Source organism: Trachypithecus francoisi, unplaced genomic scaffold (assembly GCF_009764315.1).
Source record: "Trachypithecus francoisi isolate TF-2019V2 unplaced genomic scaffold, Tfra_2.0 Lachesis_group15, whole genome shotgun sequence".
Classification (NCBI taxonomy): domain Eukaryota; kingdom Metazoa; phylum Chordata; class Mammalia; order Primates; family Cercopithecidae; genus Trachypithecus; species Trachypithecus francoisi.
In genome coordinates, this window is record NW_022681460.1 from 69,029,464 (window position 1) to 69,047,873 (window position 18,410).

General features: G+C 35.0%; 2 protein-coding genes across 2 annotated transcripts in view; both read right to left on the bottom strand.

Annotated features, from left to right (window-relative positions):
• ADGB (androglobin) overlaps positions 1–18,410 on the bottom strand; it is a 245,122-nt gene that overhangs the window by 36,015 nt on the left and 190,697 nt on the right. Inside the window, exons 28-29 of the mRNA XM_033235138.1 lie at positions 15,948–16,147; positions 10,961–11,072 (exon numbers count right to left, since the gene is read on the bottom strand). Of these exons, the coding sequence (XP_033091029.1) occupies positions 10,961–11,072; positions 15,948–16,147 (312 nt within the window). The remainder of the gene's footprint in view (positions 1–10,960; positions 11,073–15,947; positions 16,148–18,410) is intronic.
• On the bottom strand, positions 9,605–10,323 carry LOC117097315 (60S ribosomal protein L15-like). The gene has a single exon (XM_033235137.1). The coding sequence runs from the start codon at positions 10,277–10,279 to the stop codon at positions 9,665–9,667; it is 615 nt and encodes a 204-aa protein (XP_033091028.1). The 5' UTR covers positions 10,280–10,323; the 3' UTR covers positions 9,605–9,664.

Below are 18,410 nucleotides of genomic sequence, written 5' to 3' on the forward strand. Positions count from 1 at the left end.
ACTGTGAGAACTCTATAAGAGTGGAAACTTGCCCTTCTGCTGACAATCCCAGCTGCTGAGAAGTCTTGCTGTGGGGAAAATCCTTTGGTCCAATAGTCAAATGACCTGGAGGTGAATTCTGGTTCAGCTGCTAAATAGGTTAACTTTTGTAGGTTTGTTCCATCCTTTGAGTCTAAGTTTCCTTCTCTGTGTAATGGAGATACTAGCACCATACCCAGAGAGCTTAAAATAATCAATATAGAGCATTTAAAATAGGATCATATCTGGTATCATACACCCACTGGGTTTTTTAAATGCTTAACAAATGTCAGTAGAAATTGAATCTCAAGCTGCCCTATGAAGCATTTCTGGGGCTTTCTTGTCTTACTACACATAGTTTTCAGTGTTTGAGTAATACATTTAGGTGTATTTGATTCCACCAAAGTTAACATATATAATATTAAATTTTACATACACAAAGTACCTACTAAAGTGTCAGGCACACAGCGGCATGTGTCATCCTTCTTCTTTACATTCTTAATATATAGAATAAAATAATTTCCAAAATTTTTAATGGCATTATTTAGGGTTACCTTTTCTCACATAAATTTTAAGTTCTTTGAAGGCCAGAACATCATTATATGCCTCATTTTAAATTCCTAATTTCATCTAGTATAATGTTGAACTAATAATATACACTCATTATCAGATTGTTTAACTTTAGCACGTAAAGCTTTACAGGAAATATGTATGTGTTGGGAGTACATATAGCAGTAAGATGCAAGAAAAAACCATTCTACTAATCCAAGAATTATGAAACATGTTACTTCACATTGCATATTTATGTAATCAGAAGACCTCTAGAGGAAATGACCATTGGAATAAATTAATATACCCCTGGAAGAGAGGAAGTGCTCAGGGAGTACTTGTTGATGAAATAAACTCTAAAGGCCATTAACATTATGCCTTTAGGTCTCCTCTTACAGTATCCTGCATATATCCAGAACACAGTAGACAGAAATCTTCAGTGGATAACAAAACATATAAAAGTTGTAAAAATTCGCTTTTGTTTTTATGATTAAAAGTGAGTGCTTAGGTTTATATCTCAGAAATAAAATCTGATTGGAATTTGAAAATTTACATATTTCTAAGCTAGAATACTTGTTTAGAACAAAGTATACATTTATCTAGTACAGTCATACTTGATAAATATAAATAGAAAAGTCTATATATAAATAATATACATATAACATGTATCTAATAATGTTTGGTTTCCTCAAAGACCTTGAATTGACTGCACCATGCATTCATTGTGCCAAGTTAATAACAGTACAATATTAATTACAGTTAAAGGAATAGTGTCATAATACTGCTAATAAAATTGAATGAGATTTGAAACCAAATATTTTTGAGAATGACAAGTTTATATTTGTTTTCACAAATAGATTACAACTTCAAAGACACAGGCCAGCAACACAAAAATGTAACATATTGGCAAAAGGAATTTAAAATCACAACACCATTAATTATACATGAAGGCAGGTGACATCACTAAGTACTATCTGCTCAAGGTTCTCTAGCCTTCTATTGTCTTAAGTGACCATGAACCATCTCAGTAAGCAATTTTTACCAAAACTTAGATATTAAAATATACTAAAGGTGGCACTGTTGCCACATGTTAACCAGAGACCAAGCTTTCTAAACATTTATAATAGAAATATCCTAAGTTGCACATAGCCATATTTCAGGTCTTATTCTTTCTTATCATGGGTTACAAAAACATGAAATTTTGAAAAAAATTATATATTGTATTTTTCATATAAATTAAATGTTGGGTTTAAATAAGTAAGTGGGGCAACATTGACTTCAGGATGAATATCAAATTTAACTTAGGTCATCAGTGTACTAATAAAAAACAACAACAGAAAACTCTTAACCAATTTATTCTTGATACAGAGTTTTATATTTTAAAAGTAAGCTGGCTGAGCATGGTGGCTCATGCCTATAATCTCAGCAATTTGGTGAGGCCAGGGCGACTGGATTGCTTGAGACCAGGAATTTGAGATTAGCCTGGCCAACACGGTGAAACCTCACCTCTACTGAAAACACAAAAATTAGCCAGGCATGGTGGTGCACATCTGTAATCCTAGCTAATTGGGAGGATGAGGCATAAGAATCCCTTCAGCCAGGAGGAGGAGGTTGCAAAAAAACCAAAGTAAGCTAAGTGGATAAATTAAAGACATTAGTAACTGAATTTTTCTATGTATGCAGTAACTGATGTGTGAAATATATCATACACTTCAAATTAGAGCGGGGAGATTTTGAGTTGTATACATAATTGATACATAGCAGCTGACATATTGGCATGCTTTAATCAAATTGACTAAATATTTATAAACATGACATTAAAGACTTAATTATTCTGAATTTGAAAGCTGCTTGACTTTCAAGAAGGTTGCCTGACAAAATATTCTTTCAAATAGAAAATTTTCCTACTTCATTTTAAATACAATTTAACTCTGAATTTCTTTGCTGCTTTTCAGTAACAAACATACTATGTAATCCAAAGTGTAATTTGATTTTAGCAGCTAGTCATTCACACATAAAATTTTCAAATGTGATATCAGGAAAGAAAATGTAATTATTTCTGAAGACTTATTTTTTCTTTGGAATACATAATAATGATAATACCATTTTGTTGCTTGTTCATTCATATTATTAATTTTGCACCATTATCCAATTCTACATATTTACATTATTCTATTTCATGAATTAAACTACTATGTTAATTTCAGATATTAATGTTTTTATCTAGTTTTCCACTAGAATGTTAATAGTTACCCATTAATGTAGGGAAAAACATAATATGGGTCATATATATCTGATAGATGTCTTTATATTACTTTTGTGCTCACTAAAGTAATATAGATAAAGACATCTCTCAGAGACATCATAAAGATATGAAACCAGTACTATTGTATACTGTTATTTTTCTCCATTCAAAGCCTTAGATGGAATTTAATTTCCATTAGATTCTTAGCTGTACCAGCCACTAACTGGGCAAGTTTCTTAAACTGTCTGTATCCCAGTTCCCTCATCTGTAAAACGACAATGCTGTAGTAATAACACCTACTGCATAAGTTTATTGGGAAGATTAATGGGGTCAATATATGTAAAGCCCTTCTTGGACATAAATGTTAGCAGTTACTACCAGTACCATCAGTATCACCACTACCACCAGTACTATTATGATAATACAACTTGTTAGAGTATCTAAAAAGCTTGCATAATACAGTGGAAGATTCTGGGCTTTGGAGTAAATCAGACTTATATTAGAACTTTCACTCTGCTCCTTCCTAGCTATGCAAACTTAGGCAAATTATTCATAGCATCTAAGGCTCATTTCTTCATCTATAAAACTGGGATGGTAATAACTACTTCCAAGAGATTTTGTGAGAATTGAGAAGAATGAATGAAAACTACTAAGTAGAGTAAGATGGACATAATAGCACTCAAGCAATTATAATTAGAATAATTAAACTTCTAGATCTCTCCAGAATTTTCTTATTTATAAAATTTAAAAGTACCATATTTTTCCTGATTAAAATTGTATGTGCTCATTTAAAACTTCCCATTTACCTATTTTTCATTAAAGCTTGTTTTTAGATATTAAAATACAAGTGATAAAGTAAAATTACAAATAATTTCAACACCCAGAACTAACTACTTTAATGTATTGGTATGTATGATCTTTATTTTTTTCTGTGTGTATGCTTTTTCTTCTTCTACCCACTTATGTATTTTTGAAGAGAGGTGGTAATTTAGGGTCACTAATGTCTAACATTATGAAGTCTTAATATTAATAATTATGAATTTCTGTGATCTAAAGTGGGAGGAAACATTTCTGAATCTCTCCTCCCCACCATTCCTGATGTAGAAGGAAACGGGAATGGCCTTGAATAGTGAGCTACGTGCAGATAGCTCTCCTTGCTGCTCTGTCCCTTGTGTTGTGTTCTCTGGCAGGAATCAGTCCCTCTTTAGGCACATGTGATGCCCAGTAAGTGCTCTCTTCCTCCACACATTTCAAAGTGTCATTTCTTTTATTTTCCTAAATATCCCAAATTTATAAAATTTTACATAACACACTCAACATATAAGTACTGAAGCCAAATTTCTAATTATCACAGAAAATATATGAAGATATTTAAATTATGTATATATATGTTTTATATATAATAAATACATTTAGTCAAATATATTATATTTCATATGATATAATAAATATATAATAAATATGTATATTATATTTATTATATATTATATAATTACATATTAATATAGAAAAAACATAATACAGCCCTCTATCAGAGACACAAGTAAAGATATGAAAGCAGTACTACTGTATATTATTATTTTCCCCATTCAAATGCCCTTGATGGAATTTAATTTCCATTAGAATTCCTAGCTGTGCCAACAACCAGCTGTGTGGTATATATATAATAAATATGATATATGTATTTAACTAAATTTAAGAGTATTTTGAGATATTTTTCTTTTGCACCATATTAGACATCACTTTACTTTAAAGAATTGGAAGAAAGCAATTCTAGTCAATAACATTGTACTATAGGATGTTCCCTGAAAAGCTTAAAACTTTTTCACAAATACCTCCTCCTTATGATTGCACATTTTTATGAATCTCGTTTAAACATTATTCAGAAACAGATTTTCTTTGTGAGCAAGATCTTCAATTGAATTCAGCAAGGTTGTTCTGTATTTTTCCTTTTATGATTTATGATGAGATTATTTGTTTTCTGTCATATGGATCTAAGTTTATAATTTATAATTACTCTAAACAACAGTAGCATGACTATTTTGAGCTTATTGAGACAGGTGTAACACACTATTATAATATAGAAATCAGAATTATAAAGAGTTACAGGCAACTCATGAAAAAGCCCACACTATTCAAAACAAAAGCAAAACAAAATAAATCAAAACTGACTGTCATTCTCTGATTCATTGAAATTCTTAATTCTCAGAAATGTAATGTAAAATCTACCAGTCCTATAAATTATCCTTGAAGAACAAAGTGGAAATGAGTAGAGCTTTGGTGAACACACAAGCTCACACAAAACTGTGCTGTTTCTTTATTCTTTCATTTCTATAATTGTGGATATTTCATTTGCACTTAAATCTTTAGCATAAAATATTTAATTCCACTGGTATTAGGTATATACTCTATCTACTTCTTTGCAGCAGGGGAACACAAAATTACCACATGATTTGTACCATCCATTATTTCAAACAGGTTTCTGTTAATTGATAGAGAAAAAGGAGAGAGAGAATTTGGTGCGGGCCAGGGGCAGGGGCACAGTACGAGCCAACAGATTTTGCTTTGAACCACAGGGGAAGTAGGGATAGAGTAATGGTTACTTTAAGTGAGAACAAAAGTGGCAACCTGAAGGGAAAAAAACATATAGAGAAAGAGAACACGGTAACATGCAAAGAGAAATAAACATAAACAACTGATAGGTTTTTTTTTTTTTTTTCCATTTATTTTCCATTAGAACTTGGTGGGTGTGGGTGGTCAGTTGGAAAATAATCAAAGGGCTCAAATTCAGAGCAGTAGATAATCCATAACACGGGGTTAGGCAACGTTAGGTGGGTCCAGGAAACCTTCACAGCTGAAGACCCAGAGAAGGGAATTGGGCCGGAAACACAGCCTCAGGGAGCAAGCTGCAAGGAAGTGATTGCCACAGCCAACTGCCTGTGCAACCACAACAAGGGAATCAACGGGCGTTTTCGGGCGTATTCAGCTTGAGACGTGCCTGCAAGGAATTTTCAGCTTCCATATGACATTTACTCACAGAATAATTGTGTTCTCTTCTAGTAGGCAAGAATATGAGATCGAAGCCATGTCTGCTATTTCAGACATTCTCAGTGTGCTGGGCTGTGGGGCTGTTGGCTTTAGGAGGGGAGGTTGAAGTATAATGGGCAGATGTTTTGGCAAAATTCATATTCCGTGACTATCCAGGGAATGTGCGAAAGTGTTTTTATGTATAACACTATGGAGCAGTAGCACAGCCACTTGTTCAGAAAACAATGTTCGAACCACCCCAGCGTCTGCTCTGGAGTTATCCACATAACACACATGAACAGCAAAGAGGCGGCGACTCTGTGGCTCCTGTGCTACCACTTTCTCTTCCTGTGTCTATGTGGAACATTGATAAAAGATCACAAAACTTTCTCGTTGAACCTGAACACAGCCTCAGAATCTTGCCCACATAGCAGGCCAGGATGCCATTGGGATTTACACATACCTGAGGTCGCTGGTGTGGCATGTTCATGCATTCATTCAATAAACACTTATTGACATCTCCCGCTGGTGCTAGAGATGCAATGATCCCTGCCCAATGAGAGAGCAACCTCAGAGGAGGCCACACAATGTGATGCTGCTTGTGATGCGTTGCTATGGAAGCAAACTCAATACATTTGAGTGGAAATGGGAACTCTTGGTATCATATATTTTTATAGCTTTTCTTTGAATTTTAAGACACATAATAGAATAACGGCTTTTCTCTTAACTTCTATACACACAAACCTCTTTAAGCTCTTTCTTGATCAGGTCCAGGCAGATAATAGAAGCAAGCAAACACCTGAACAGAGTTGTTGGCAATTAATAAATAAGGGTAATAATAATAGGAGTAGCTTATGTGTATCCTTTCATTTACTCATTCAGCTAATATTGTGGGGTGCTTACTGTGCGTATGGGATCTAACTAGGGATAGTGCAAGGGACGAAACAGGCAAAAATGGACAAAACTCAGTCTTCAGGGGCTTGCATTCTAATAGAGTAATATAAATAATAGATAAAAATTACTACTTCTTCGAGGACGAAAAGGACTAAGAGTTTATGTCTTATCCTAAGTGTGTTGTATGTACACTAGAAATTCTGAATGATGACAAAGCCCGCTTTGGTGGTGGCTACCCTCAAGTGTTTGAACTCAGGTTAATGGGGCCCAGGAAGAAATGGAGGCTTTTACATTTTATGTTATGCCCTTTTGTATTGCATGGGTTTATTTTATTTTAAAAATAACATGCATATATTATTTTTATGGTAAGGCAATCTAGCTTAAATTTGAAAAAGAACATAAATAGAAAATACACATTCTTTCGGATTCAATTATTAGATTGCCCAATAGGCTATAAAGCTTACAGATACAGGCTGTTGGAGATTGCCTTTTGATTCTCTTTTTTGAAAGCAATAAGCTTCCTGGCCAGGAATACTGAGAGTAGTTTATATTTTGAAACAATAAACCAGAGTACTCTTTCACTAGAAAAATTATTCTTGGCTGTATGAATGTCTTCTTTTGAGAAGTGTCTGTTCATATCCTTTGCCCACTTTTTGATGGGGTTGTTTGTTTTTTTTCTTGTAAATTTGATTGAGTTCTTTGTAGGTTCTGGATATTAGCCCTTTGTCAGTGAGTAGATTGCAAAAATTTTCTCCCATTCTGTAGGGTGCCTGTTCACTCTGGTGTTAGTTTCTTTTGCTGTGCAGAAGCTCTTTAGTTTAATTAGATCCCATTTCTCAAACTGTGTTTTGTTGCCATTGCTTTTGGTGTTTTAGACATGAAGTCCTTGTCCATGCGTATGTCCTGAATGGTATTATCTAAGTTTTCTTCTAGGGTTTTTATGGTTTTAGGTCTAACATTTAAGTCTCTAATCCATCTTGAATTAATTTTTGTATAAGGAGTAAGGAAAGGATCCAGTTTCAGCTTTCTACTTATGGCTAGCCAATTTTCCCAGTATCATTTATTAAAGAGGGAATCCTTTCCCCATTTCTTATTTTTGTCAGGTTTGTCAAAGATCAGATGGTTGTAGAAGTGTGGTATTATTTCTGAGGGCTCTGTTCTGTTCCATTGGTCTATATCTCTGTTTTGGTACCAGTACCATGCTGTTTTGGTTACTATAGCCTTGTAGTATAGTTTGAAGTCAGGTAGCATGATGCCTCCAGCTTTGTTCTTTTGGCATAGGATTGTCTTGGCAATGCGGGTTCTTTTTTGATTCCACATGAACTTTAAAGCAGTTTTTTCCAATTCTGTGAAGAAAGTCATTGGTAGCTTGATGGGGATGGCATTGAATCTATAAATTACCTTGGGCAGTATGGCCATTTTCACAATATTGATTCTTCCTATCCATGAACATGGTATGTTCTTCCATTTGTTTGTGTCCTCTTTGATTTCACTGAGCAGTGGTTTGTAGTTCTCCTTGAAGAGGTCCTTTACATCCCTTGTAAGTTGGATTCTTAGGTATTTTATTCTCTTTGAAGCTATTGTGAATGGGAGTTCATTCATGATTTGGCTCTCTGTCTGTTACTGGTGTATAAGAACGCTTGTGATTTTTGCACATTGATTTTGTATCCTGAGACTTTGCTGAAGTTTCTTATCAACTTAAGGAGATTTTGGGCTGAGATGATGGGATTTTCTAAATATACAATCATGTTATCTGAAACAGGGACAATTTGACTTCTTCTTTTCCTAACTGAATACCTTTATTTCTTTCTCTTGCCTGATTTCCCTAGACAGAACTTCCAACACTATGTTGAATAGGAGTGGTAAGAGAGGGCATCCCTGTCTTGTGCCACTTTTCAAAGAGAATGCTTCCAGTTTTTGCCCATTCAGTATGATATTGGCTGTGAGTTTGTCATAAATATACAGCCAACAGACACAGGAAAAAATGCTCATCATCACTGGCCATCAGAGAAATGCAAATCAAAACCACAATGAGATACCATCTCACACCATTTAGAATGGCAATCATTAAAAAATCAGGAAACAACAGGTGCTGGAGAGGATGTGGAGAAATAGGAACACTTTTACACTGTTGGTGGGACTGTAAACTAGTTCAACCATTGTGGAAAACAGTGTGGCGATTCCTCAAGGATCTAGAACTAGAAATACCATTTGACACAGTCATTCCATTACTGGGTATATATTCAAAGGATTATAAGTCATGCTGCTATAAAGACACATGCACACGTGTGTTTATTGCGGCACTATACACAATAGCAAAGACTTGGAATCAACCCAAATGTCCATCAGTGACAGACTGGATTAAGAAAATGTGGCACATATACACCATGGAATGCTATGCAGCCATAAAAAAGGATGAGTTTGTGTCCTTTGTAGGGACATGGATGCAGCTGGAAACCATCATTCTCAGCAAACTATCGCAAGAACAGAAAACCAAATACTGCATGCTCTCACTCATAGGTGGGAATTGAACAATGAGATCACTTGGACACAGGAAGGGGAGCATCACACACTGGGGCCTATCATGGGGAGGGGGTAGCGGGGAGGGATAGCATTAGGAGATATACCTAATGTAAATGATGAGTTAATGGATGCAGCACACCAACATGGCACATGTATACATATGTAACAAACCCGCACGTTGTGCACATGTACCCTAGAATTTAAAGTATAATTAAAAAAAAAAAAAAGAAAAATTATTCTTCTGGAATTGAAGAATTTGTGAAATATTTTAAAAGCTTGTATGTAATGCTATATATTCTCAACAAATATGGGCAAATATAACTTTATAAATAGAAAATTTCTTATACATTTTTTTTTTGACTGTCCTAAATTGTTTATTAGGTATGAATTTTACAAACTTTACTTATATTAGCGGTAACGGTGGAGCTGGAGAGTATTGCGCCTTCTCCAAGCTGCCCGGCGAGAACCACCAATAGTATGGTGGAACTTATGGCCCTTTCCAAGGCCACGGCTCTTTCGGCCTGCAGATGTCAGCCCACGCATCTCCCTGTGCTTGTGGACTGATTTGGTGATCCACTGGGTGTCAGGATTTCTTCTGATAGCTTTATGGAATGGATCAATGAGGATAACCTCAAAAAATTTGTATGTGGAATCTTCTCCAACCCAGTAAGAATTCAGGACTCTCAGAGCCCCACAGTGGCGTCCAGCTCGCTCCTCTGCAACGGACTGAAGGCTTCGAGCAAACTTTAGCTGGTTAACACCATGATGGACAGGCTTGCCGTAAGTTGCACCCTTAGGAACTGGGCGTTTTCGGCCACTACGGCGAACACGAATCCTATATATAACGTAACCTTGCTTGGCCTTGTAGCCCAGTCGGCGCGCTTTATCAGGCCGGGTGGGGCGGGGAGCCCTGTGGAGAGCAGAGAGCTGGCGGTACTGCCAGCAGCGGACCCTCAGAAGAAAGCGCATGACATCAGACTGCTTCTTTCTCCATAGCTCCTGGATGTATTTGTATGCACCCATCTTGGCTTACCTGATGGCTGCCGCCAGACGGAAAGGAAAGAGCTGTACTCTTATACATTTTTGAAATGTTCAAAAGTATAATCAATTAGTGATTTTTTTTTTTTTTTTTTTTTTTTTTTTTGAGGCGGAGTCTCGCTCTGTCGCCCGTACTGGAGTGCAGTGGCCGGATCTCAGCTCACTGCAAGCTCCGCCTCCCGGGTTTACGCCATTCTCCTGCCTCAGCCTCCCGAGTAGCTGGGACTACAGGCGCCCGCCGCCTCGCCCGGCTAGTTTTTTTGTATTTTTAGTAGAGACGGGGTTTCACCGTGTTCGCCAGGATGGTCTCGATCTCCTGACCTCGTGATCCGCCCGTCTCAGCCTCTCAAAGTGCTGGGATTACAGGCTTGAGCCACCGCGCCCGGCTGTGATTTTTATTTACTAGACAAAATGTGCTTGCATTACATCTAACTAATCATATTTTTTTCCTTATAAAACAGGCGGTAAAAATATTGAAACATATAATCAAGTAACACAACAGGAAATGTCACAGGATATTCTTCTGTGTATTAAAACATAAAAATGATATAATTATAATGTGTAATAAAACATAAAATGATGTTTTCATGACTAATCAATTTATTATTAAAGATTTAAATATTATTCAAATGTAAAGTGCATGTTTAAACATTTAGGGTGACATACCTTTGGCATTATTTTTCTTTAAGTCTTTCAGTGCTTGAATAAATGTCAGCTGGCTTTCAGTGAGAGGCCAACTGTTATACAACACCGAACACTGTATGATATACTTGTAATTCTGTGAAATAAAATGCAACGTTTAAAAATGATGAGAATACACATGGTATGTGCCTAATGTCATTTATTATGCTAGGTACATGATAAATGCAGAATTTTCCAGATCAGTCATAATTTAGTTAAATAATGCTGGATGTTCTTCAAAACTCTGTAACACTACAGTTTATAAAAGTTTAATAACCTCACATCCCCACCAACACCTGCCACTACCAAACTTTATAATTTTTGCGAGTGCAGTGGGTATAAAATTTCACTGTTATTGTATTTTGCATTTTTAAGATTACTATAGAGTTTGAGTATTTTTTCAAAGCTGTTGGCCTTCAGGGTTTTCTCTTCTTCGTGATCATGGCACAAAAAGTAGTCTCCTGTATTATTATTATTTTTATGGATTAAAATTTTATAGTTAAATGTTCACTATATCTGGAATTCAACTTTATGTATGATGTTAGCTAGTGATCTAGTTTTATTTGTCTCCATGGAGATTTAATTTTCCTAGCACAACCTTCTCAATAGTCCATCTTTTCTTCATTGGTTTATGGTGTTGCCTCTATTCTATATGAAATTTTCATAAAAATATGGATCTGTTTCTATCTTACTTTCTCTTATTGCTCCATTTACCTATGTATGCATTAATTAATACTGTTTTTACTGCTATATCTTTTTCTCTTTGGAAACACTAAGACACACTTTGCTCTTTTATTCCCAAGTTTCCTTAGCTATTTGTGAATTGTTATTCATTCCTATGAATTTTAAGTATCTTTAGAAAATTTTGGAAAAATACAGTGGGAATTTTGATTAGGATTGCATTGAATTTAAAGACAGATTGAGGATAACATATCTTTATACTGATATGCCATCCCACTGAAAAGCATGAAATGCTTCTTTATTTATTCAAGCCATCTCTGTCCTTCAGTTGGTTGGACTACTTTCTGTATCCTTTATTCAAGTGTTAAGCTTTTCTATGTGGAAAACTGACATAATTTTGGTTAATTTCTGGGTATTCTGTGCTTTTGTTGCTATTATTAATGGCATCATATTCCGATGTCTAATGCATAGTGCCAGTGTATAGGGAAGCTACTGATTTTTGTAAGTTGTAGTAGCAGCACAGTATCATGATTAAGGGCATGACCTCATGAGCTAGAGCTGTCTAGGCTGAAGACCTGCTGTAGCACAAACCAGCTGTTTGGCCTTGAGCAAGTCACTTAAGCTTCCTGTCCTCCAGGTTCCTTGACTGTGAAGTGCAGATAATGAGAATATTTACTTCAAGAGACTGAGGTGGGCGGGTCCCCTGAGGTCAGGAGTTCAAGACCAGCCTGGCCAGCATGGTAGAGAAACCGTTTGTCTAAAACAAAACAAAACAAAACAAAACAAAACAAAACAAAACAAAAAAAGATTAGCCAGGCATGGGGGCACATCCCTGTAATCCTAGCTACTCTGGAGGCTGAGACAGGAGAATCGCTGGAATGCAGGAGGTGGAGGTTGCAGTGAGCTGAGACTGCACCACTGCACTCCAGCCTGGACTATAGAGTGAGACTCCATCTCAAAAAAAAAAAAAAGAGGAAGAAAAGAAAAGAGTTGATAAGGAGATTTAAAGATCTATGTGTGAAGCACATAGTATCAGGTGCATAGTAAGTAATAAGTAAGTCAATACATTATTAGTTATTACTATTAATATCTTTGGCAATTTTGCTAAAATCTCTTAGTTCTAAAGTTTGTTTATTCTGTTGTTTTTTCTTGGGCATGTGATTATATTATCTGCGAATAATTCAATGATTATTTAGAATAATCTTTTAATTATTTTGTTCTTTGTATCATTGGTCTGGCTTTCCATTATCAAAATATTTCAGTATTAAATACTAACAATGATAGCAAGCATTCTTTTCTGACTCCAGTTTTAATCGGAACACACTTACACTTCCCACATTAGTATAATGGTTTTGTATATGAGATTTGGCCATTAAGTGTAAAGTTTTGGCATGTAACATTTATGATGAAGAAGTTCTCTCCTATGCCTAGTTTGCTAAGAGCACATTTTAGAAATCCATAAATAGGTGTTAAACTTTAGCAGATGTTTCAGGATTATACAATCATTCTCATCTAGTCTATTACCGTAGTGACTAATACTGATAGATTTTCTAATGGTAAAAGATTTCTGAATTTCTGAGAAGAATTCTGTTTGATTGCTTAATATAGTGCTAGAATTGGATATCTATTATGTTATTTGTAATTTATCACCTATGTGTATAAATAAATTTTACATTAATTTCTTAAAAAGGATTAGAAAGTTATATTGTTTGTTTTCTGTAACAAATTACTTTTTAAAAGTCTGTTGGACCTATCCTGTAAAGCCAAAAGGGCCGATGGTGTTTTGAAAGGGAAGACTTAGAGGACTTTGAATTACCATTTCAATTTTATTATTCTTTACTGTTTTATTCAGATTTTCTGTTTTCTTGTGAATCAACTCTGCAATTTCTCCTCTCCCCCACCCTCAGGAAGTTATGTTTCCCCCTCACCCTCAGGTTTAATTTAATTTAATTTAATTTTTAATTTAATTTAATTTTAGACAGAGTCTTGCTCTGTTGCCCAGACTGGAGTGCAGTGGTGCAATCTCGGCTCACTGCAACCTCTGCCTGCCAGGTTCAAGCTGTTCTCATGCCTAAGTCTCAGGAGTAGCTGGGACTACAGGCACCTGCCACCATGCCTGGCTAATTTTTTGTATTTTTTAATAAAGAAAGGGTTTCTCTACCATGTTGAACAGGTTGGTCTCAAACTCCTAGTCTCAAGTGGTCTACCAGCCTCAGCCTCCTAAAGTGCTGGAATTATAGGTGTGAGCCACTGCGCCTGCCACCCCCCTCACCCTTACCACCCTGTAGGTTTTAAATTTGCTAGCACAGAGCTGTTTCTAATACTCTTATTTTTTTAACCCATTGTCTGTCGTTACACCTTCACCCTATTTTTTGTTCTGTATTTAATTAATTTAGATCTTCTCTTTTTCTCTTTTTCTTATTTGGTTTTACTAGAAGTATGTGTATTTTATTAATCTTTAAAAGTAGCTTGGGTTTTATTAATTTTTGTTTTTTATTCCACATTTCATTGATTTCTGCTCTCATCATTATTAAAATCCTTTCTTCTTTTATCTTTGAGTTACTTTTTTGTTCTTTTTTTGAATTTTGATTTCAATAGCTCAGCTCATTTGTTTTTAATCATCCCTGCTTCCTAATGAATTAATCTAAAAGCTACATTGTATTTTTACTACTGAAAATAGTAGTAGTAAACAAATACTATTTTAGATGTTGTTTACAAATTTTAATTGTTATTGAATCTTGTGTATTTCATAATTTATTTTCTAATATTCTTTTAAACGAAAGAATTATTTAGTATATTTAGTATATTTTATTTAGTTTTATCATTTGTAAGATTTAAAACTCCTTGTTAATTATTGGTTTCTATTTTATTGCATTATGTTCAGATAACATACTATATGATAGGGATAGTTTGGATTTTATTGAGGCTTCCATTTATTGTCTATTACAGGATATTTTAAAAAAAATCTCATGTGTGCTAAAAAAGTATATTCTCTGCTTATTGGGTAAAGTGTTCCATATAGATATCTAAATGATTAAGCTTATATTTAGATTCTTTTTCAAATTCTCACAACTACATTTACTTATTTTGTTTTTCAGCTTGAACTGTCAGTTTCCATGAGGCATGGGTTAAAATCTTCAATTATTCAAAATTTACTTGTCTTTTTATCTCTGTAGTTCTAATAGTTATTGCTTTTTATTTATTGTGTCTAGATAATTACATGCCTGTATATTAGTTATGGCCACATCTACTTCATTTATTCTACCTTTTTTAAAATAATGTTTCTATATGTATCGAGATATTAAAACTATCATTGGGCCAGGCATGGTGGCTCAGGCCTGTAATCTCAGCTCTTTGGGAGGCCACGACAGGTGCATCATGAGGTCAGGCGTTCAAGACCAGCCTGGCCAACATGGTGAAACCCTGTCTCTACCAAAAAAACAAAAAATTAGTCAGATGTGGTGGCGGGTACCTGTAATCTCAGTTACTTAGGGAGCTGAGGCAGGAGAATAGCTTGAACCCAGGAGGCAGAGGTTGCAGTGAGCCGAGATCACGCCATTGCACTCCAACCTGGGCAATAGTGCGAGACTTCATCTCAACAAACAAACAAACAAAAAAACAACTATAATCACAGCTCTCTCGGTTCATATTTGTATGTTTTTCTATCATTCTATTATGAAACTTTCTGCAGCATTTTGTTTAAAATTGTCACTTTTGAACTACTTATAGTTAGATCTTATTCTTATATAACTTTAAAATTTTAGCATTTTAGTTGATTAATTTGATCTATTTGGATTTATTGTAATTTCTGTGATATTATCATTTATTTCTGGCATTTTATTTTCTTTTCTATTCCTTTAATTTAATTTAAATTTATTTTACTTTTTGGTTTCCAATGGCTAGTTCATGCCTTTGTCTGCTGTTTTATAAATACATGCATAGTCCTTTATCCCTTTAATTGTAAGCACACACAAATTAAGTTTTATTAATATATGACCTTTAATATGTGACATTTATTAATATGTGACCCTCAAAGCTATATAGCCTCTTATAGCCCAACTATAATATTAGATAATTACAGGTACATTATAGAGTTCATGTACAGATTACATTTGCCATGTATTTAAAGATCTTGGCACAGAGAAACTGTTCAAGGCTCTCTTATTCTCCAATTCTGGCTATACATTGGGAGCACCACACATTATATACTGACTGTTTTTAGGGATAATATTGTTTTGTTTTATGTTAGGATTTTAGGAACAGTCCAACCGAACAATTGTTTTTAATATACCTGTGGTAGTGTGCTGGAACTGTCTTCTGTTGTGGGTGTACTGGTAGTTTCCTCCTCCAAAAGAGGTAGACCAATGTCTTGTGTTGCACTTACAGCTCTACCCTTGGGGGATTTCTGAATTCCCTGAGCAGTTTTCTTCTTAACATACACTTCTTGGTCTTTCTTGGATGCAGAATGAAATGAAAGCATGTGCTTGCTAGCTGAATAGGAGAAATACAAAGTTAAAGTTAAAATATGTGATATATATAGTTATTACTGACTAAATTAGTTAGATTCCTTTATAAAACACTCAAAGGAATAGGCCAATTATTTTTGTTTTAATGAGATAAAAAACAGTATGACTGGTTTATTGATCTTAAAGAAATCTACTATAATAGTATGTGACATGCACAGAATAATGTATATTCTGAGTAACTACTTATTTCTAAAAGTATATATAGCAGTTCAACAATTTCTCATTTATTTTGTACCTCCTGAATGACCCTAAGCTAACGCCACACACTCTGATTTTCTCTGTGTTTAATGCCACATATATATATTATCACACTTATAAAATATTTTCTCTTTAATTTTCAATTTTCAGTTATTTTCTAATTAACAGATAATATAAGTACTGCTGATAGGCTTAAAAATGGAAATGTGTTGAACATTATTAATTAATTCATCAAACATGTAGTTAAAAAGCATAAATGACTGACCAGGGATATTCTAATTCCAGCCATGACATTGGGATTATTCTCCTACCACGAAAAATGATAAAAATGGACAAAATGTATAAAGCAACTGTTTTTAGACACTGGAAAATATACAGCCCAGGACTGTGATCCTTGAGACAAGGGAAACATACAAAGTGACCTCTTGATTTCCAAAGATTTCTGCCTGCAAGCAGCTTCCCAACTGTATACAGGGAGGTACAGCCCAAAGTAGTGAACAACAGTGTTGCTAGGTTTAGGAAACAAAGATGGGTGAGCGGGGGTCCTGTGACAACTAAAATTTGAGGTAGGATACCAGAAGGGAGTATATGAGCAGTAAAGGAGCTCAGAAATAGACATGGGGTCCACTTGAATCTTTAGGTGAATTCTAAACTTCATTTGTGCAAACACTGAACAATACCAGGCAGACAATAACTACTGGGGGGTTCTGAGCTTAATGAAGATTCTGTTAGTTGCACAGTGTTGAGAGACATTGAAATTCTGACTTGTCAAAATGAAGGGAATTCAATGAATATGCAGAGCATTCACTTGAGACCCAAGAAAGGCTAAGCTTTTTAAGAGTAGAGCTACCCTAACACTAGAGTCATGGCAACTCTAGTACTGACTTAATAAACTCAGGACCAGGATCAAGCTGCCAATACATTAACTGCCCACGAGAACAAGATTCAACACTCTTTCAATTAAAAGAGCATAATCTAGACTCTTAGCAGTGTAGCACGAACAATATACAGCACACAGTCAATATGATATATGAAGAAGCAGAAAATGTGACCATAACTTGAGAAAATAGTCAATAGAAATAGACACAAAGCTGGTAAAAATGTTGGACTCATCAAACAAGGACTTTAAAAAAGCTATTTAAAATGTGCTTAAGGATTTATGGAAAAAGATGAACATACTGAGTGAACAAATGGTGAGTATCACAGAAAAATGAAATATATGAAGAATCAAGATGAAATTCCAGATCTGACTATATCTTAAATAAAAAATATCTGGATAGACTTAAACAACATATTGTCAAATTCAGAAGAAAAGATTAGTAAACTTGAATACAAGCAATAGAAATGATTGAAATAGAACCACAGAGTGAAAAAAACATGAAAAGAGGATAAGTGATTCATGGTATGATATTGTGGGAGGTGAAATAGTGACGCCCCAAAAAAGGTGTGTCCACCCAATAACTTAGAATGTGACCTTATTTGACATAAGGGTGTCTGCAGTTCTAATTAAGAAAAAGATCCTAAGAAGACATCAGCCTGGATTAGGATAAACCCTAAATCCAATGATGGTATCCTTAAAGGACACAGAAAAATGGTAAAACACAGAGACATACAAATAAGAGGGTCGTGTGAAGATGTTGGCAGAGATAGGCAGAGTTAATTTGTCTCAAGACAAGGAAAACCAGGATCCACCAAAAGCTAGAAGAAAGGAGGAAGGATTCTCTCCTAGAGCTTTCAATGGCAGTATGACCTAGATAACATGTTGATTTCAGACTTCTGCCTTCCAGAACTGTAAGAGAATGAATGTTCATTGTATTAAGCCATCCGCTTTATGTAATTTGCCGTAGCAGTCCTGGAGAATGAATACAGATATCAAATTGCATAAAGTATGTATTTTTAGTCCTAGGTAAAGCACCACTAAAAATAAAACATTTAAATGTGAAAATAGTAAAGTATATGCACAATCTGCTGACTCACAGTATAAAAGTTGCTGACAGAAATTGAAGACTAAAATTGAGGGATGTACTGTG